Source organism: Papaver somniferum, chromosome 2 (assembly GCF_003573695.1).
Source record: "Papaver somniferum cultivar HN1 chromosome 2, ASM357369v1, whole genome shotgun sequence".
NCBI classification, from domain to species: Eukaryota; Viridiplantae; Streptophyta; class Magnoliopsida; order Ranunculales; family Papaveraceae; genus Papaver; species Papaver somniferum.
Genome location: NC_039359.1, coordinates 122,395,592 through 122,418,007, shown reverse-complemented (window position 1 = coordinate 122,418,007; position 22,416 = coordinate 122,395,592). Strand labels below are relative to the sequence as shown.

At 35.4% G+C, this 22,416-nt stretch overlaps 3 protein-coding genes across 3 annotated transcripts; all 3 read left to right on the top strand.

The window, feature by feature from the left end:
- The first annotated feature begins 5,181 nt into the window (after window positions 1–5,181).
- On the top strand, window positions 5,182–6,128 carry LOC113353884 (late embryogenesis abundant protein 7-like). Its single transcript, XM_026597354.1, has 3 exons — window positions 5,182–5,343; window positions 5,466–5,600; window positions 5,709–6,128. The coding sequence occupies exons 1-3, from the start codon at window positions 5,296–5,298 to the stop codon at window positions 5,805–5,807; spliced, it is 282 nt and encodes a 93-aa protein (XP_026453139.1). The 5' UTR covers window positions 5,182–5,295; the 3' UTR covers window positions 5,808–6,128.
- A 1,605-nt stretch (window positions 6,129–7,733) lies between these two features.
- LOC113351867 lies at window positions 7,734–8,147 on the top strand. The gene has a single exon (XM_026595780.1). The coding sequence runs from the start codon at window positions 7,734–7,736 to the stop codon at window positions 8,145–8,147; it is 414 nt and encodes a 137-aa protein (XP_026451565.1).
- A 7,289-nt stretch (window positions 8,148–15,436) lies between these two features.
- On the top strand, window positions 15,437–16,300 carry LOC113351866 (WUSCHEL-related homeobox 5-like). The gene is made up of 2 exons (XM_026595779.1): window positions 15,437–15,740; window positions 15,855–16,300. Exons 1-2 carry the CDS (start codon window positions 15,437–15,439, stop codon window positions 16,298–16,300), a joined length of 750 nt encoding a protein of 249 aa, XP_026451564.1.
- The last annotated feature ends 6,116 nt before the right edge of the window (window positions 16,301–22,416 follow it).

The window sequence follows — 22,416 nt, the reverse complement described above, 5'->3', positions numbered from 1 at the left end:
ACATTATCCTTCCACTTGAGGTTAGTAATATTTGACTTGAACTGTTTCATTCCCTAACGTATCTTTCAAGTCGTGCATATTGAATACATAACTGCGAAGCTATGAATGATTATACTCTAGTTAGACATAGTATTAAGAAATACAATACGAAGTATAACACTTATCTTTTTAACTTCGTATATAAGACATCGACATAATCGTTTGAATGCTATTGTGATTATGTATGGGTATGAGGTGAAGATTTCATCTTAGGAAACAATGTTTTACATTCGTTTAAAGGAAGTAAATTCATGAACTTGTTTTGTGAATCGAAAGGGTAATCGCTAGGCTTATTGGTATTGTTATTCATTGCAAATCTTTTGAATTACCAATATGTGTGTTTAGTATAACCGCTCATGACTTTCTTATGTTCTTGGTAAAACTATTCACAAGGCTTGACTTTTGTATTGGTATGACTTTTATTAGTGAAAGTATGAGAGATTTGTTGTAATTGGTATGAAAAACTCTAGACATTGGGGAACCGATCCTAGTAAGAGGTTCAACCGATCACAAAATGGGAATTTATCCTTGTAACAGGTGTAGCAAGTTTCTAGTTATTGGGAACCGATCCTATGAACATGTGAAACACGTTTTTAGTTATTGAGAACCGATCCTATGGACATCTGCACCAAATACAAGTTAGATACCATATATATGTGGGAACCGATCCTAGTACCTAGTCAACAAGTTTTGGTAACTAGCATGAGTAATTCTAGTACCCACATGGAGGTAGTGCCGAAACTTGTTTTGGTAGAACCGTTAACCCCATGTTTGGTAATTTGATAGGATAATCACACAGATAGTTCTTGGAAGTCAGATGAACCAATTATAAACTTGTTTGGAAGTGTGGAAAATCGGTTCCAAGATTGTAAGTATGAAAAAGGACTTACAAAGTAAAGATCTCGACATACATTGAACATGTGCAGTAACGCTTATCTTTTATTGTTCAAAGATATTCCTTAATATCTAAAAGAGATTTCCGGATCGAAAATAAATTGAGAATCTTTTAATTAAGGTTTTCAATTTTATATTTGTAAAATAAAAATTAGTAATGTGCATTTACTAATTGGAGATTTTCTAGTGAGATTTCGATCAATATTTGGACAAATCATTTCCAGGATTTATGGAAACCGAACAGATTGAAAAGAGTTGTTACCGAACAGATTTGTTGTTCCTTTACTGTTTGGAATACGAACCTAAGGGATTGTTCCAAGTGCGTGACTCATTACAAGTTGGAGGTGCGGGATACAGACGTAACTAGGTGAACTATAGGTTTAGTTGTTTGGTCTCAACTATACGAAGTTGGTTTAGATTTTGTATAGCGGCTTAATCCCGAGAGTATTCAATTCTGGACAAAGTCCCGGGATTTTTCTGCATTTGCGGTTTCCTCGTTAACAAAATCTTGTTGTGTCATTTACTTTTATTTTCCGCAATTAGAATTGTTGTTATTATAAATTAAAGTAAATTACACAAACACTAATTCCTATTTACTTGATAGCAATCCTATTGTGTTTGGTTAAGTCCGAACCTTTTATCAAGTAAACATACTTCACTGTTGTATTGTCTCGATCTCGTATCCATAGACGATCACACGAAGTGTGAACCGATTAGTTGTATTGTCTCGACTCAGTCCCTAGACAATCACTTTCGGAGAAAGGACTTATAGATGGAAAAGTTTTAGAGTGAGGTATATTTGGGTACTCTCGTCTTTTCAATCTACTAATGAACTGCCCCTTTACAAGAGCAGTTCTTACTCTTGTTCCTTGTATTCTGAGTTCTATGAGTCAAGTTAATGGGGTGCAAAACTGGGTCATTAGCTGGTTCAATTACTCTCATGCTCCTACTAATGAACACTGGATCATACAAATATCATGTTCTTTATGGAAAGTTTGGAATGTGGGGTGTAAAAACGTTTTTGAGAAGACAAAATCAAATCCAATTTCCTGCATCAGAAGAGCTCAAAGTATGGAAAAAACTATCAAAACTGATAACACTAGTACTAGAATAGCCAACTCTACAAATCCTCTACCAAGGAATAGTTATTAGAAACCTCCAACTGCACCTTTTGTCACTATTAACTTCGATGCTTCTTTTAAGTTATCATCTAAAGATTGTGGTATATGACTAATCATGAGGGATTTTGTAGGAACACACCAAGGATAAAAATGCATCAACAACAATGGAAATTTGAATGCAGAGGAGGCAGAATGCATGGCTGCTTTGGAGGCGGTACGATGGTCTATAAGTCAACAACTGGAGTATGTGATTCTAGAAACAGATTCATCTAACGTTGATGCTACAATCAATTGAAAAGATGCAAGAGTATGCTGGGAAAATTTACCAATAATCTACGATGTTAAATTTTATCTTAATGATATTAGGTTATGGAAAGTAAGGCATGTAATAAGAGAGTGCAATCATGTAGCTAATATTTTAGCTAAACACTCTAGGAAGCATAAGGTGAATAATTTATGGGAGGGTACACCTCCGGTCTTTATTTGTAGTCAATTAGAGGTGATATTAAGGATATTTTCCTAATCTTACCTCCTTAATCAATAAAATTTTTTTGAATTAGAAAAAAATATTTCAAACGTCAATGAATTTTGAAGTTAATTTTTTATGACATATTCTTTTAATAATGATCTACCTTCCTACCAAAAATGAGACACATTTTAAAATACGAAACATCACCACGTATAAATTTTGATTTCAACCGTCAATTTTCAATTGTTGAAATTAGAAGTGATGGACGGTGACCTTATATGTCTTCGAAAGTGCTCATTTTTGGTAGGAAGGTAGATATTTATAAGAGGAATATGTCATAGAAAATTAGTCTCAAATTCATCGCCGTTTGAGTTTTATAAGAAAAACGGCACTGAAATGTCAACCAAATGTGATTTTAACCATGTCATTGGATCCTTACCCAATCATATGATCCAAAAAGTTTAAAACTTGTTCAGACATAAACATAAATTATAAAATCAACACAGCAACCTATAGTTATTCATTACCCAAAGTGAAAGGCAACTGCAAATTATCCTTTAAGCACCACAACTATTTATTAAAATTGCATATATGAAGTTTGTGTTATTCACCAATGGGCATGGTCATGTTTTGTATGCTTTTTGTAATTTCCTAAGTTTGAAGAACCTGATTGTGTAGAGAAGGTTCTCAAAATTGTTTTGTTATCCCTCCAACAATGTTTTGTTGTTCCAAAGGTGATTCATGGATTTTAATTGATCCTCAAAAAAAGAAAAAAAACCGCATGACTCTCCATATGTGCTAGAATATTGTTGCACAAAAAACACTCCAAGCTCTACTATTGTTCTGCCATCTTTGAGGATTCAAGTTCTACTTTATTATTCATTGCTCTGTGAGGGAGTATACTTGGTGGAAAGGAATTTTCAGAAGAAGCAAACCTGACACATCCAAACAAAGGGCAGTTAAAAAATAAATGCATTAGAGTTTCATTATGTTGAGAACAAAGATGAAAGCGTTTGGGATGTCTATAAACTTTGCTAAAACCGTTGTTATTGGCGCCATTCTTTGCATGCACTAGATGAAAATGAAGTTCTTGGAGTAAAATTGATCTCAAAGGAAAAATGATCATTTTAAGGTTCAATTTGATTTTCATCGCAAAAACCTACCCAAGTCCCAGCCTCATGAGTCTCGCTCTCAGCCTCACGAGCGAGACTCATCTACGGCCTCTCGAGACTTAGCTTTCAGCCACACAAACAAGACTCATGAGCTCTTGGCCTCTCGGGATTCAGTATGCAGCCTCATAGAAGCAGATTTAGTTATTCCTCGTGAGATATATTGATCATTTTTTTTTATCATTATCCTCATGATGCGTCCACGACGTCCATGAGCATGATCAAGACCAATTAAGTCCCCAATAAGCACGACTCACGCCTCGGTCTCACGAATATGACTCAAGTCTTACGAGCCTCGTGACCAACTCCTAGTACACATTCATGAGATACATTGGTCATGTGTGCCCAATAAAAGAAAAGAATCACGAAAGACTCCTAGTAACATCCTTGTGACATTTCACTGGCTAAATCAAGTATTTCATATATTTTATAAAAATAAGAGACACTTTCAGGCACATATATGGGCTTGACTCCCTGTCTCATGAGCATGTCCCCGCCGACTCTATGAGACCTGGGCCCTGCGAGATAATCTCAATCTCGTACAAACATGAGATTCAAGTATTACTAACAAACCTCAGATACAAGCCTCATCCTCAAATATAGGCCTCAAGTCTCTCCCACGTTCATCAAAAAAGACTCATTGATAGGGTTCGTCCCTCGCAATCCACATATGCACAAAAATATAAGGTTGGGGCTCAACCTCAGCTCCTATCGTGTGCTCTTCACATGACTCAGCCTAGTCATAGTGCACGAATCAGAGAATATTCCTCTAACTTAGCCAACATCGGCTGCATAGTGTATTTTTACTCTACCACCAGATCATCACGAAGGCCAGCTCGGTCAAACATATTTTGGAGTGTAATACCATAGGAAGTAGAAGGTAATAGTGTGTGGGAGAATTTTTTGATTTTTTAATTTTGTTTTCTTAGATAAGCCCAGTCGAAAATTTGGATCCCAAACACTTTTTTTGACCTAACAGTTATTAGTGTCTTTCTTAGTGAAGGCTTTTGTACCCTATTTTAAATAGTACCTGAATGAAATTAAGAGCTGGGGATAATATTCCACTTACATGGTAGAAGAAATTTGGTGTAATCTCTTTCTAACTCACTTTAAAATATGAGGCATTCCCCAAAACTCTTCTTCTCATAAATTTGATTGACAAAGACACGCCGAATTTGTCAAAGTAAAAATAAAATTTATCCGGTAATTTCCAAAACCCCTTGATCTTCCCTTGTAACACCCACGTATTTTTTTCCTAGTATCACTGCAAGTCTTACTCCCGCATGCGAATGACTCTGACTTTCTCCACCACCACAAAATGTCATGAGTCAATTATTTATCTAATACGTGTCGCTATTTTGACAAACTCCCCAAATATGGATGCAAAATACTCGTTCCAGTCGCCACAGCAAAGCCGACGTGTGTCAACAGTTAACACGTACAGCATAGAGCTTTCCACATTTGCAGGTGATACCAGACACTATATAAGCATCTCAATGAAACGTTAAAAAGACATCACATTCTCACACTATCAAAGAGAAAAGAAACAGCAACCCTCCAAACAAAAGAAATCAAGCTAAATCCTCCAAATCAGATCTCAAATATGTCTTCACAAAACTTCAATGCAGGACAAGCTAAAGGCCATGCACAGGTTAGTTTACTTGCAATAAGGGAGATCGGATTTGCACTTTGCTAGTATCCAACATGACTTATCTTCTGTTCTTTCTCGCAATTCATTCAAGTGACATTTGTTTATGATTTTATACATTGTAGGCCAAGACACAAGAGTGGGTCGAGTCCGCTAAGGACACTGCTCAATCAGCTAGGGACAAGACAGCGGATGCAGCCAATGCTACATCCGATTCTTGCCAACAGAAAAAGGAAGAGGCATCTGGCTTCCTCCAACAGGTAATTTACCGATTTGAATACGTTAATTATCTTGTATATACCTAACCGAAGGCTGCGTCTTTCTTTGTTGAGCTAATATTTGATGGTATTCTGGTTGTTGTTATGCAGACTGGAGAGCAGGTGATGAACATGGCACATGGTGCAATGGAAGGTGTCAAGAATACACTTGGAGTTAATGACAACACTAGCCACAGCCACAAGAAATAAACAATTCTAGAGAAGAAGAGGACGATGCCAATAAGTAGGACTAATAATTGGCATCGTCGTTTATAATAAAAACACATGAGGAGTATCCCCTCATCATTCTGTGTGTGTTAATTAGCATCACTGTCTTTTCATTTGTAATTTTTTTGTTCTCTTCGATGTTTTGGTTTGGCAATTGTGCTCGTGAAATGAGTTGACAGTTGTTCCCACTCCGAATGGGGTGGAAATAACCTCCTTCTTTGTTTCTTAAGTAGCTCTGTTTTGTATAACAATCGATTTTATTCGAATTGACAATGATTCAGTGCATCTGAAAAATTGGGTATTTGTCATTCTATTTTATTTTTTACTATTTTATTTTTTTGTTGTTGATAGAAATTAAAGTAGATAGTGTTTAAATTAGCCCAATTTGAATAAACGCAAGTGATTTAGAGATGTTGGAATTAATCGCCCTTTACCCGTACATATTTAACTTAAGGACTCTTTTTCAAAAAAAGAAAAAGAAAAAAACTTAATGACTTAAAATGAGTCATTACATGTTTCGGTCATTCAATAATTTCAGACGTAAGGAGATAATAGAGAAAGGATGGGGCTAGAACATATTTGAGCCACGCATTTTTTTTTTTTTTGCAATTCTATGGAAAATTACTTTTTGGTTAGACGACTCAAAACACATCCTAAATGATTTCTTTTTCCACCGGAAGTACACAAGAAACTGACTCTATTCAAGGAACTTGGACTCATTCCACCTTATTACAGGGCTACACCACTCATAACAAAAAGAGTCTTAGCAAACCTTACAAGAATTATGAGGAATTTTTGGTGGGGGCACAACAAGGAAACAAAGAAGATGCACTTTATAAATTGGAGCATTTTTGAGCTGGAAAAGGAGCAGGAAGGCTTAGGGATAAGGTCAATTCATAAGCTGAATATGGCGATGATAGCAAAACTGATTTGGAGGTTTCTGGAGGATGAGGATTGTGTCTGGGGTCAGATTATGAGAGCAAAATATGTAAAGTTTGGAAATTTTTGGGAAGTAAAGAAAACTAAAAGCTGCTCAGCTACGTGGAATGCTATGTTACAAGTTAGAGAAGAATTGAGAGAGGGATGCTGGTGGAAGATAGTAAATGGCGAAAATATGGATATATGGGATGATCCTTGGATTCCGAGTATTCCAACTAAGAAGCCAGAAAAACGGGAGAATGGTGATCAGACTATTAAGAAAGTGAAGGATCTTATTATTCAGGAAGAACACAGATGGGATGAACTCAAGCTGCAGCAGCTCTTCAACCCAACTGAAGTGACCAAAATAATGGAGATTCATCTACTCACTGACCCAGAAGAAAACTCAGATGATACATTACTGTGGACACATCATCCAAAAGGTGAATTCTCATCTAAATCCTTTTTAAAAACTTTAAACGACAGAATTCCATCTACTTCAACAAATTATATCTTTCCATCGAAGAAATTTTGGAGTGTGGGAAACATTCCCCCCAAGAGTACATCTTTTTGTATGGAGAATGCTTAAAAATGGGTTACCTGTTGCTAGAAATATAAAGAAACATATTCATGGATAAATGATGACTGCAGGCTATGTGACAGAAATGTAGAAGACAGAGAGCACTTATTCCTTTACTGTCAGGTGGCTCAAGCTGTTTTATTTGCTTCTCCATTAAGTCTTAGAATAGGGGAAAAACCAAACCTAACTGTGAAAGACATCATTATACAGTGGCTGGATGAAGGAGGAGATTACACCAAACTAAAAATGGGTGTGTGCATCTTCTGGGCAATATGGAAAGGTAGAAATGATGTGGTCTTTAACAAGAAGAAAGTCAAAATCAGGGAGGTTATTCAAGATCGGCTCTGTACTGGTTTAATATGAAGCTTGAAGCGGAGGTCCGTGATATGCATCCAACATAAGAAGGCATGATGGAGGCTCAGAAGGATAAATGGGAACCACCTGTAGGAGAAAAAATCAAAATTAATTTTGATGGAGCTGCAGGGCCAAGGGGGTTTGTTTGTAGAGTAATTGCCAGAGATAAAGAGGCTAAAATGCAGGGATGTCAAAATAGGACTATTGATTACTGTACTACAATTGAAGCTGAGGCAGCTAGTGCTCTATTGGCAATGGAACTGGGGGTCAGTATAAGATTCAGAGATATAGTATTAGAAGGTGACTCTCTAAATGTTATCAATGCTCTGAAATACAAGCATCACAATACAAACTGGAGAATTCAAAATACAATCAGCAGAATCAGAGATGAGCTGAGACATTTCAACTATGTGGAATTCAGGTACATCAAGAAGAATGCCAATGATGTGGCACATATCTTGCAACTTTAGCTGCTTCATCCCACTCTTCAAATGTGTGGATTTCTTCCCCTCCCTCTTGTATTTCCCTTCTCATTGAGAGTGAGAGAAGTATTCTGTAACTTATGAACTCTTGTGTCTTTCTTTTCTTTGTTGTTGATTTTTTTTCCTCCTTCAAAAAAAAAAAAAAGAAAAGTCATAAAAGACATTGTGGCTACATTAATACTCCTTTTCTTTTTCTTTTATTTTTTTAATGAAAAAGTTATATTAAATAGAAAGAACGAGGTACAAATACAGACAGACCAAACCAATTTTTCAGAGAGGAAACTACTGCAAACCAAAGAGTTAGCAGGCAAAGAGAAAAGGAAAGACTACACCCCCAGATACACCATGTTCAGAAATGAAACAAAAGTATGCATAAAACAATCCTAAAACAAGAACCTACAAACTACAGAACAAAAGAGTTTGCAACAACCTAAAACAAGCTGCAGTAATCCATTAAGTAGTATTTGTCTTTATTTTTGGTTTGTTTTCAGTTTTCTCGGGCTTCTCATGAATTGTTCAAGTTAACCCTTAAACATTCACAATTCATGTTAACCCTTAAACATTCGCTCGCATTACCTATAGTTCACCTCTGTAGATATGTGTATATGCTATTTTAACTTCTCATCAAAACAAAAAGTGTTTATGTCAGGTTACTGGACAGTAGTATGAATGGGAAACAAAAGTAGTTTGCTCCTTAGAAAGTTAATTTTATTTCTTTCAGAAGTCACTCTTATATTCCCAAACTATCTTTAAGGTTTTTAATTTAATCTAAAACTAAATTGGTTGAAGTGCGTCTAAACACCCTTCGAAGTCGAAACACTTGCATGAAACAACAAAAAATATCGACCACATGATTTATACGAGTTTGTTAACTTTTTTTTAATCGATAAAGAATTCGGCACTAACAAGTTTTGAATCCAGGCCGTTGGTATCATCACCCAATAACTTTTCCACGGTAACATATTCAGGGAGATATCATCAACTCATGATCTTTCACCATTCGAAAGAAAAATGTTACAGCGGAACTAACATATGTGAGAAAAAAAATAATGAGAGTAATTATTCATATTTGTTTCATTGATTAACCAAAGAAATTCATCGTGCTAACACAATCAAAACATTTTTCTTTGAACCTATGATATAAAGTATGCTTGTTCGTGTTCATATAATTTGATTTTAGGTGTGCAATTGTGACCTTGATTTTTTATGTTTTTTTACTAGGAAAATAGAATTTCATTAAGTTTAAACTTGGATTACAGAGTGAGGAACATTATCCTCATTCCATTCATCCATGACATTGGAGTTTCTACTATGTCTGGTAGCCTTATCTGCTAAGCCATTAAAATTCCTACATAAGCATTCAAATATGATGAAATTGACCCCTTGTAAGAGGGATAAAAAGTCATCTATAATAGAGAAAGTAGACAAGATAATATGGCCCTTACTTTTATTGAGATAAGAAATGACAGTTTTCAAAAAATTATTCTCTTTGACAGCTTCAAGAAGAGCTAGACTCTCTGCTTACCTGACATATTCATTAAGATAATTCCAAAACCACATCTGTGAGAATTTATCAAATGAATCACCACAATCATGTGGAAGATTATAAGTGATGTCATTATTCGTCGCAAAACTCTGATGATGATAAGGAGCGTCCTCAACTAAGACTAAATAGCTTTGGGTTTCTTCAGACATTTTAAAAGCATATCTCACAGTAGACAGGTATGTAAACGTTTCTCCTGAAAAAATGTTGCATAACTTTCCTACTATATGAACCAAGTTGTATTCATTACATCTATCATGTGATTCTGAAGATTACTAGATGAAAGCCATTTCAGGATCCAGTCTTGAATACTGATGTTAGAGTTTATGTCTTGAAGGACTTAGTGACCAGTTGGGATGGCAGACCAGACAAATCCGGAGAAAAGAAAACTCAAAATAATATGTTTAATAGTTTCAGCTTGACAAGAATTACACATTTTGCAGACATCATCCTGACTATGATTGAATCTAGCTAGTTTAGTCATAGTAGTTAGAATATGTTCCACACATTTCCATAGAAAAAGTTGAACCCTCAGAAGTAAAAGGGGCACTCCAAAGAGCCTTATAAGTAGAAAGCTTAGGATTAGGTTTGATATTGTGAAGGAGTTCATTAGCCAACAATTTATACATAGACTTAACAGAAAGATCCTCTGATTTGGTGTTTGGTTAGATGAGTTTACCAGAAAGAGGGATTCTCATATTACAGATTTTTCGACTATTGACATAAGTGAAATAATCTTGGACCAAGGTGACATTCCAACTCATATATTGTCTGGATATGAAATCAGCTACCCTATAGTTGGGATTAGGTTTGGTTATGCAAATGGGATTCGCAGCACCTAAAATCCAATTGTCAGCAAAAGCATTCACACTATTTCCATCCTGAATGTTCCAATGAGCATGTTGCTTAATAATATCAAGACCATGACAGATTCTGGACTAGACCCCAAGACATGTTCCAAGGTTTTTTCTATTGGAGAGGATCACAATCCTTAAAATACTTACATTTAAGGACGATCACGGATCACCCATAACTCATTTAGCGAATGAATGAGATTCCAAGCTACTTTAGTCAATAATGCAATATTAAATTTTCATTCAGTTACAAAAATCTAACCCACCATGCAATTTATGGATACACACTTTATCCCATCATTTGAAATAAATTCTTCTATAACCATCCTTCTCCCACCAGAAGTCTCTTTGAAACTTTTTCAGATTCTGGAAAATGAAATCTGGTAAATAAAAGGAATTCATATGGTGGTTAAAATAGGGCTGAAGATTGTGTTTGACTAGCACAGATCTACCAGACTATGTTAGATGATTACATTTTCATTAGCAACTCGAATATGGAAGTGGTTGTTTAAATGTGAAGTATTGTAACAAAATTTAACACGATGCAACAATCATTAAAGATGGTCCCAGACGTCTAGGCAACCATTTGATTGGAATCCAAACGCAAGGCTAGTTATTTTGCAGGGCTTAATTGGGGGCCCCAAGAAATAATTAGGGGCCTCAGCTATTTTATTCCCACCCAAAATAATTTATTCCCACCCCAAAATATAGTGAAAATACTGTTTACTCTTCGCCAAACCTAAAACTTAAAATTATATTAATCCTTAACTTTAAACTCATTTTCATTTTTAATCCCAAAGGAAGAATCAATGTTCTCCTCCCCTCTCTCTCGACTCTCCATCACAACTCCATTAATGACTCAGGACGAATCGGAAGAAGATATGGCCCCAATTAAAAAATAAGTGAACTAAAACTTATGAATCTACTTCCTATTTACGTTTTATTTGATGTTTTGTTTGCAAAATTCGGTTTTAAAATGAAAAATAGCAGTTACAGAATAAGGGTCGTCAACCTCTGTAGTTATATACCCCAACGATTTTTCATCTGCATGTTATTTTTGTATGAAAAATCGTTGATGTCTAAGGTGTAAGAGATAACGACCCTTTATCTGGATTTAAGATTTTTTTTCCCAAAATAGAGTCGTCAATATATTATAGAACCAATTGACGACCTTACCATGACGACCCCTTTTTATACACTAACGACTCTATATGACTAAAACTACCTCTCTGACCAAATAAATGGAAGGGTCGTCGTCTTAATTCCATAAAATCATCACTAATGATAACGACTATTTGGTTGAGTCGTTCATGTATAAAGAAAAATGTTAACGACTCTTTCTTATTTGTCCACTAAATGACAAAATTGATAAGGAGTCGTTCATGTATATATCTAAATGTTAACGACTCTTATTTATTCTTCCATTAAATGAGGAAAATGATAAGTAGTCGTTCATGTATAAATCAAAATGTTAACGACTCTTATTTATTTATCCACTAAATGATGAAAATGATAACGACCTTTTTGTCAGAATGATAAAATGATAATTAGAGTCGTCATGGTATAAAATAATACCTTGACGATTTTTCATAATCTGTAAAAGTTGCAGGTTTGAGTCGTCAATTTTTGTGATAATATAGTGACGACATTACGGAGTCGACAGGGATTAGATCCCCGACATTAACGACTCTTTCTATGAATTGTGACATAGTGTATATGATCCCTTTAAAATCTCCTTTTCTTCTTCTTCTCAACTCAAAAAAACACAAAATTATTTTTCTTCCCTAAATTTTAATTCTAAAGTCTGATTATAGTCTAACCATACTATTAACTTAACTTAATTACCTATTAACAGTAATCATTTAAGGGCAATATAGTCATTTTTTTTAAAAAATGGATAAGGGGTGACTCAAACTAGGTTTTAGTGACCTTTTTTGTCTTCTAGTGTGAGTCCCCTAACTATATTTCCGGACCCAATTAAGCTATGTTATTTTGAGACCTTTTCCCTCAACTGATGACTTTAATGTGACTTTATTACTATGAAATTAAAAATATAATTAAATATTTTACTAGATAACCCAAAATTTCTTTACTTAGATGAGCATTTTATTCTTCGTACTTTATTAGCTAATAATACAATACGACGTCGTTTCAACGATATGTAATTGGATTGTTCGTGTAAGGTAGAAGCATAATAATATGATAAGTTTTATAATTCTTTAATTATCGCAAAGTCTCTCATGATAATTTTATTACTACAAACGGTCTAGTTACATTGATTTTTTAGAAACTTTTGTGTAGAAAATTACAATACTTATGGAAATGTTGGAACCTTGTTTCTATTTAACAGCTAACCAATTTAACAGGGGTTGGTCAAACAAGATTTCAAATGATCTTCAGAGAGTTCTCAAATTCACTGTTAGTCCATTGAGATTTTTGGTGAGTTTCCCAATGTCTCTTGTTATTGGTTAGAGACTTTTTTTAAGACATTTAAATTCTCTAAAACTCCATGTTATTGGATTAGGATTTCATAAGAGTCACTCCAACATCCCTGTTATTCTAATGAGAATTCAAAATCATTGATTTCTTGTTTTCAGAGATTTGGAGAGACTTTTTTAGGAAAATAGGCATGGCAGAAATCTCTCCTCAAGAGGTGATATTTCTGGAGACTTGGAAACTTGAGAGTAGGACCAAGTTTTTTTTTTTTTTTTGAGCTGATGACCAAGTAACGGGTCATTTGCGGAGTAAATGAGTGGCGAGATTGCATATAAAATAAAATGAATGTGGGATGAGTGAAATAAAAAAAAATGTAAGGCAACAACGATATTTATTTTGACAATGAACACGTATTTACCGGGTATTCATGCTACTTTTATTTAGATTATACCATGCATGATAAAGTAACCAGTAGATGTTTTGAATTTTTGATTAGATGTTGTACATTTTTTTGTCTCTACAAATCACAAAGACTCTCTACGAATATTAATTTTTTGTCTCTACAAGTCATAAAGACTCTCTAATATACTCTCAGAAAATCACTAGAAGTCTCTATATTTTAGAGAATCTCCGGGAGTCACTCAAATAAAATATCTATGAAAATCTATGTAAATCTCAATTGACTACCTCCCAGTAACTTTAACTCAATCTCCTTCATCGCAAAAACATACATATTTTTCAAAAGATCACTCATGTACGGAGTCTACCCTTTGTTGCCATCTCCTCATTTACCAAATCCCAGTCAGACGCATCGTTGAAATGTCTTAGGCACCTTTTTGTGGAAGATTTCTTCAGTTTTCTCCCATGCCTCATCAACAGTGAAAGCTGCTAGAGTATCCATGGCTTTGGTGCTAAAATTCTCCGTGAAAGCCACTGAATCCCTCACCTCTACCTGTATACAAGTTTTTTCCCTTGTGTACTACTAGTATTTGTAGTTTTGTCCGTGTGTCATCTGTTTTGTTTATGACATGCTTAATAGCTCAAGCATTTCAAATCGATGTCTATGGTCATTCATTCCGACAATTTTCTAACTAACCACCACTAAGCAAATAAAATTTTAGTTGCAGCGCTGCTCATACAAGATGTGCCATCGATTCTACATTCCCAAGGTTTGACTTGTTTTGTTTTAACGGAAAATGGATCATTCGTCCAAATATTTTTGAAATATGGTTTAAATGGACGAATAAAAATTAGTATGAGTGAAATGGACACCAAGAAAATACCAAGGATGAAACTGGATGCATCCTGATGTAAATTAAAAATAAAAAAAATATTTGAAAATGGGTAGGATGAAACCGATTACATCCTTGTTATTTTTACATTTTTATCCATTTAAACAATATCAAAATCTAAATATCTTTTTCACCCAAAAATTGTTAATTTTAGTCTTTTTACCAATTTTGTGTTGTTTTAATTCGGGCCAAGTGAAAGGAAGCCCTTCAATATGGTGAGTTGGGTATATCCGGTTTTCTGGTAAGTTGTCCGTTTTTTCACCATCATGTAAAATGCATTTGGGGTGCATTTATCTGGACGCGGATGATTCTTATGGCTCATTTTTCTGAATTCATTTTCCAATCCTAAGTTCAAACTTTTGTTTCTAATGGTAATGGCGTAGATCCCATATGGATTCTTTTTGAAAATGAACAACCCTCTAGCATACCGTATTAAGTTGAGTAAAACAAAATGGACGACAAGAGGGAAGCATTGTGACAACAGAATCCAGCTTATCATTAAATTGTTTTGGAGACAATGTTCTCTATTCCCATTCGTCAAACTTAAAAAAAAAACCACAAAATACAAAAATCCCGATAACAGAATTCTAAAAGTAAAGACAGGATATGATAGTTCGCAGCCAATTCGTCAAACTTAGCCTTATTGGCCGCTTATCAGCCCAATCCCTCTTAAAGCTTAACTACAATTTCCAATACCCCCTGCTTAAAGCCTACCACCGAAAGCTTGCCCTACGCTGCACTAAGATTTTATAACGTCCTGCACAAAGTAATCTAATGTCAAATATACCCCTCATAGTTTGTAGATATTACGAAACTTGTGAAGCATAATTGACAAGAAATTGTGAGTAAAGTGGTAATTTCAGGTTCATAACGTCTTGCAGTAATGAAAATCTGACGCAGCCGAATTTTATCTAGTTTTCAGTTATCTTTGCACCAAATACAATACGCATGTTAATGCCTACGAGGCCCTAGACTCTCTAGTTTCTCATCTCTCTTTTTCTCCTCCAGAAACCACCAGATACTATCCCTCCAGTTCAAAGGCTTATACTATAAATATGCACTGTATATCACTTGACCATGCAAGAAATATATAGAGATTAGAGAGTAAGACCGTCAAGTACTGTCCTTCTTGCAATATTGGTTTTGAGGAGAATGTGTAATCACAGCAGATGGAATCCAACAAAGGAGCAAATCGATATGTTAGAAGGATTTTACAAAGCAGGAATAACAACACCAAGTGCTGCAGAAATCCAACATATGACAAGCAAGCTGAGAATGTATGGTGATATTGAAGGTAAGAATGTTTTCTACTGGTTTCAGAATCATAAAGCTAGGCAGAGGCAAAGGCAAATTAGACACAGTTATGGTTATCATGATCCAAGAAATCACTTCAATCATCAGTTTCTTCATAATCAAATTTCATCTCCAATGGGTTTAGCTCCTCCTAACACCAATGGTAATCCTCTCTCTTTTACAATCATGTAGATAAATTTCTCTCTTAGGTTGTGTGACTGTTATGCATGAACATCTAACAGACGTAGAGTTTTTCTTATCATATGGTTTATTTCAGGTTTTTTCTGTAGTAAAACTAGTCCATATTGCGCATCAGCAGGGCCAAGTTTTTTCCCTCCTTATGCTCATCAGCATCAGAACCCAAAGGTTTTACTTCCCCCAAGAAGTACTGTTATTGCAAGATCTGCAAGCAACATTGTCAATAAAAGACCAGCTGATAGTCAAACATTAGATTATGCTGTTGACCAAAACTCAGATTATGCTGTTGGCAATGCTGAGAATCATTATCATGAAACATTACCATTATTTCCGATACATCCAACAGGGATTCGAAAATCTGAAGACAAAGAAAAAGACTACTCAGGGTTCAAGAATGCTTCATTGACAACAATTTCCTTATGTACCGCTAGTACCAATCGTCGAGAAGATGATGCTGATGCTGATGCCAATGCAGCACAAAAAGAGAATGGTGGACAATTCCTCGATTTCTTTGCAACTCATTAGGTTAATTGAGATCATCTTTTTAAGTAAGGTTAAAAGAAAATGCATGTAATTGATCATCAAAGTAGAAGAGGATTTAGACTTAGCTTTTTTCTGGTTCAATTGTTTGTGCTTACAATGTCTTCTCAAAACAAAATTGATTTCTTCAATCTACGTACTAAGAAGAATATATTCACTAATGTTAAAACAATATTATCACAATTGCTTCCACTTTTTGGTTCTACTACGCAAAATCCTAGAAACATCCGACATGTACAAAATCGCATAACTAATTAAGCTATGAGTGTTACAGACGGTGTTGTATCATTAGATATTTCAAATTCTCAATTTGTTGAAGAGATGTTCTGGCAACCAGCATATCATCCACAATTCCACATACAATAGTAATATGATGTAATCAGAACATATTTTTTGAAGTAACAACAATGATCAGCATGACATTGTGAGTAACCACTTCTATGCATGAAGTTATCAAACTTCTTATACCACTATTTTGGGGTTGTTTAAATCATACAAACTCTTCTTTAGTTTGCATACCATATCTTCTTTGCCTTTTATTATGAATCTTTCCGTCTATTTCATGTAAATTTTTCATATAGATCACCATGAAGTAAAGATGTATTTATATCCAACTATCCAAGGTAGAGATCTTTAGAAGCCACTAGGCTTAACACTACTCTGATAGTAGTCATCTTCGCAATTGGAGAAAATATCTCGTTGTAATCAATATCCGGCTTCTGTTGAAACCCTTTTATAACCAACCTCGCCTTGTACCGAGTTTCTCCATTTGCATCAGTTTTCATCCGATAAACCCACTTGTTTTGTAATGCCTTCTTACCTCTTGGTAATTTTGCTAACACCGATATGACATTCTCCTCAAGTAAATTCATCTCATCCACCATTGAAAGTTTCCACTTGCTTGAATCATCAACCGTTAGTGCTTCTTTAATATATCAAGGTTCACCTGCATCCGTAAGTAATAGATGATTCAAAGCACATATGGGATTTGGTTTCGGAGTTCTAGACGATCTTGGTACTTCTTGTGGAACTGTAGGAGTAACTCTCGTTGTAATAGAAGTCCTTTCTTCTGCCAAAGGTTCTTCAATAATAGCAGCAATACCATGCTCTTCTTGTACCACACTTCTTCCAGAAACATCATGTATATCGATATATAACTCTTTATCAACATTGCCCGACCTGACATGTTCAACTTGTGTTGCATTTCTGTCCTTGTATAACTTATTCTCATTGAAAATAACATCCCTACTTCTGTGACCCTCATAGTCCCAAAGTTTATACTCAAAAGCGCACCTCCATAACCAATGAATACACACTTCTTTGCTTGAGCACTTATCTTAGACCTCTCATCGGGACCAAGATGAACATAGCCAACACAACTAAAAACTCTCAAATATGAAAGATTTACCTTTTTGCATGTCCAATCTTCCTCCGATGTCTTCATATCTAATGGAATACAAGGTGTCCTATTGATTAGATAAGCATCCGTCTCCGTAGCATGTGTCCAGAAGGTCTTAGAAAAACTAGATTGCAACCTCATGCACCTCGCACATGCATTCAATGTCCAATTTATACATTCTGCTACTCCATTCTTCAGTCGTTTCCTTAGAAACGTCATCTCCAAACGAACTCCATTAGTAGCACACAACTGTAATAATTTTGTTTTATCATACTTACCAACGTTGTCTAACCTTTAAACAATTCAACTTCAGACCCCTTTCTGTTCAGCCAAAGCTTTTCACCTCTAAAACACTTCATCCACCTCAAACTTATTCTTCATAAAATAAAGCCACACTTTCCTTGAATGATCATCAATAAAGGTGACATAAAAATGGAAACCATTGTGAGATGCAACTTCAATTGGTCCTCATACATCAGTATGAACCAAATCAAGTCTCACATTTCTTAAGCTTCTGACACTTCTGTTGAAACTAACCTGTTTTTGCTTTCCCATGACACAGTCTTCACAAAAACTCATACCAATAGATTTCACCTTCGGTAGATAGCCTCCTGAACATAGAATCTTCATGTTCTTCTCACTCATATGCCACATTCTTATATGCCATAAGTTAGTGCTTTCATCTCTACTAGCCATTGCTAAATTAGATCTGTCTAAAGTATGGTATAAAGTATCATTTTTAAATCATCGAGCTAACATCATAGTCCTTTTATTCACTTTCCAGTTGTGCTTCGTAAACATAACTTCACGGCCATCATCAAAAATTGGCTAACAGAGACCAAGTTTTTCTTCAAATTATTAATGTTTTAAACATCCTTCAACTTCCATGCCAACTATTGACTTTCATAACCATATCACCCAAACCGATGATATCGAATATTACGCCGTCACCTAAGAATACTTGGTCATAGTATCCTTCCTTGTAAGAGATCATAATACTCTTATCACCCGTTGTGTAGAAAGAAGCTCCCGGGTCTTTAATCCAAGACTCCTCTTTCCTGTCCTCAGAGAGTAGTTGAAAACTTTATGCAATCACCTTCTTGTTATCGACAATGATCTTCATCGGTTCTGCAGATGCAACTACATTTACCTCTTCTTGATTATATTTGTTTCTACCATTATTAACACCTTTGTTTTCAGGAAAATCACGCTTGTATTATCCTAATTTCTTCCACATCCATCACTACACAGTACCTCTAGGTCGATCTCCCCCTTGACTTCCCTCTAGATTTCCATCTAGTTTGTCATTGTTTCTATTTGAACTCTTGTCTCTATCTTGTTTCAAACTTAAGGTTGAACTTGAAGAACTAGAACCATAACTGTAATAACCCGTCCCTCCACCGATACTGTCCCCACTTAGACACTGCGGTTATCCGGCAGTGTGGGTTTTTCAACGGGCATCGCGGTCATCCAGCAGCAACTTCCCGGGAGGTCACCCATCCCAGGATTGCTCCCGCCCGAGCACGCTTAACTGCAGAATTTTCTACCAACTCTGGAGCCAACTGTGCTGAAAAGGACTCGGTGTTAGGAAGTGAGAAACCATTACTTATATTCCATTCGACCAACCACTTCCGAATATCGGGGTATTACAATACCACCACCTTAAATTGAAGTCGTCCTCGGCCCCGGAATATGTACAAGCCCAGATCTCCGACATTCCCTGCTCCTCATGAGAAGAACCTGGACCAACCCCGTCCAACGTACCTTCTCACCGTCGACAGGGACCCGTTGTCGGTTCTGATACCATTTGTAATGACCCGTCCCTCCACTGATATTGTCCCCACTTAGCCATTGCGGTTATCCGACAGTGTGGGGTTTTCAACGGGCATCGCTGCGGTCATCCAGCAGCAAATTCCCGGGAGGTCACCCATCCCAGGATTGCTCCCGCCCGAGCACGCTTAACTGCAGAGTTTTCTACCAACTCTGGAGCCAACTGTGTTGAATAGGCCTCGGTGTTAGGAAGTGACAAATCATTACTTATATTCCATTCGACCAACCACTGCTGAATATCGGGGTATTACAATAACCTTGTTTTGTTCATCTCTCTTCTTCAGCGATCAACCTTTGTTGAGCATTATCAAGCTTCAACTTCTCACTCCCTGTGGATTTGTTTATACTTTTTTGTTGTTGTCTTGTAACTCCTTGGCAATGAGGACAACAAACGTTAAATTGAACTTCATCATCAAAAGTAAATACTAAATTTTGAAACCTGAGAAATAATCGATTTAAATTTCCTAGGATGAGCTGAAATTGCTTCCCCTTCATACATCTACAGATTGAATAGTTGTTCATACAACATAATCTTCCCCGAGGATCGATGATGACTTTTGATACAAATTCTTTGGTTTATTCATAAGATCCCTTATACTAGTAACCTCTTGTATGTTATCATAGATTTCCTTCGTTAGACATCTACGGATCACGGCCATACACCAAAAATCATGAACTAGTTGTTTTTGAGTGCTCCTCTTTTAACAACTCCACGTAATGGAATAGTAAGGTCTTTATCGTATAGATAGTCTTTCAATTGAGACTTCCAAAACACAAACTTCTTCCCACTGCAATCGTACCCAAAACCTAGGCTCTGATACCAGTTGTCAGGGAATTCTAGAAGAAATGGTGCACACAATTCTTGTAAAATTCTAACAAACGCAGAATAAACAGGATCTTGGAATATTATGATAAATAATAAGTAAACCAAACACAAGCAACAATGATAAACGTGAAAGATAAATCAACTCACAAGACACAAAAGTTATAATGGCTCAAAAATACATACAACTTGTATATATTGTCTAGGTTCACTTTGAGCCGCACCAACTCAAATCCACTATGAAAAAACAATTACAACGTAAAAATCGTGTGAATTATAGCAACCCCTTAGTTATACCGCAACAATTACCCGAGACGATCACCTTGTCTCTTGCTCCTCAACAACTTCCACTCACCATGAAACCCTAGCTTTTATCCCAAAAGCTATACAATTGTAATTCACTTTCTTAATCTCTCTACAGGGCTTAATAACCTATTTATATAAGTTACAAACTTGGGCACCAAGAAACCTACCCGGTTTAGGAAACCCCTTCCTCGCAAAAAATATAACTGGCTAAACGTAGGAAATAAAAGACTCAATAGTTTGCGAACCACCCTTCGCGCTTCACAAAAAATTAATTCATGGCTTAGGGTTAGAGAACTGGGTTTGTGAAACCCTCTAAAAAAAGTTAAATAATAAAGTTCAAAAAAAATCCAGGGCCTCAGGGTAGGCGAACCCCTCACATGGGTATACAGTTTGTGAACAAAATTATTAAGTCTTCAATGATTAACATTATCTATTGCCGAGGGCGTCGATAACTAAAAGACCATCGAAGATCATAATAGATAAGAGGTGAAAGGTTACTGATTCCGATGAAAGAATCTTGAATTTGAATATATGTTGATCGACTAATGTCAATTCCATCTGTATTATGGTTGTTGTCTAGGGTTGTAATATTGATGTTGGAGACGATTATGTCAATACAATTATATGTACTTAGATATAATTTCTCAAACTATTTATAGCCCATTAAATTTAACCCCGTCGCATGAATCCAATTTAAAGGCATGCATTTCGTCGTGCAAATTTACTCTTTTTTGCTTATTCTCTAGAAATAAAAATCTCATACTTTTTGTATATTTACAGTATGATGATCTTCTACTTGAAAAAGTTTTGATAAAATCAATTAGAGTAGAATAACATAAGACTTATGTGTAAAATGAATAAAAATTGAAGAAAAATTGTAAAAACAAGAAAGAGAGGAAAAAAAATGAATGAAAAAAATTTGATTAGCTTACACGAGATTGGTTCACCAAGTGAGTCCTTTCCCATCAATCAGACCAGGTCCATGAATCTATATGAGAAAAATCAATTAAGTTGTGTTTTGCATCATTACCCCATGCTGAAATTTGGTTAGGTGATACCTAAAACTTGCAAGTTCCATCTGATATAAAACACATAAATTTCTAACTAGACAAACTCTTAGAACCCCTAACCTCACACCTTTTCATTTGTAATAAATTTCTCTCTTACTCATGCCAAAAAAAAGAGAAAACAAACAATCATTCTCCTCTCAACTTATTATCATGAATTTTCAAAAAAAGATAACATGTATAAATAGATTTTTTTAATATTTTCTATAAATGATAAATAGTTACACGTACAACAAGCTTTGGAGACCTACCGGAACCTTTGAATGTTATACAGATCGATAGAAAATTCTTTCCAGAGTGTATTCTATAAACTGGAAATGTTGAATTTTCTCGACAAACCTTCTATCCACACATTTTGGAATGCCTACAAATATAAACGTTCCAGTTATCACTACAATGACCAACATTTAAAATTTAATATACTACTTAGAGCAAGATCCCTATAGATTGACACTGTTATCACCCATCACATTATATATTGGGGTGTATATTATAAATTTTTATGTAATTAAATTTGGGGGAAAATATTGAAGGGAGATTTATGGAAACTAAATATGTTATTTTCATATCATTATTTGTATTTTATTATTGATAGTTTTAGTTGAAAAATAGATAATTTACGGAGTTATTAGTCAATGATAATTTTAGTAGAAAAATAAATAATTTTTGGATTTAT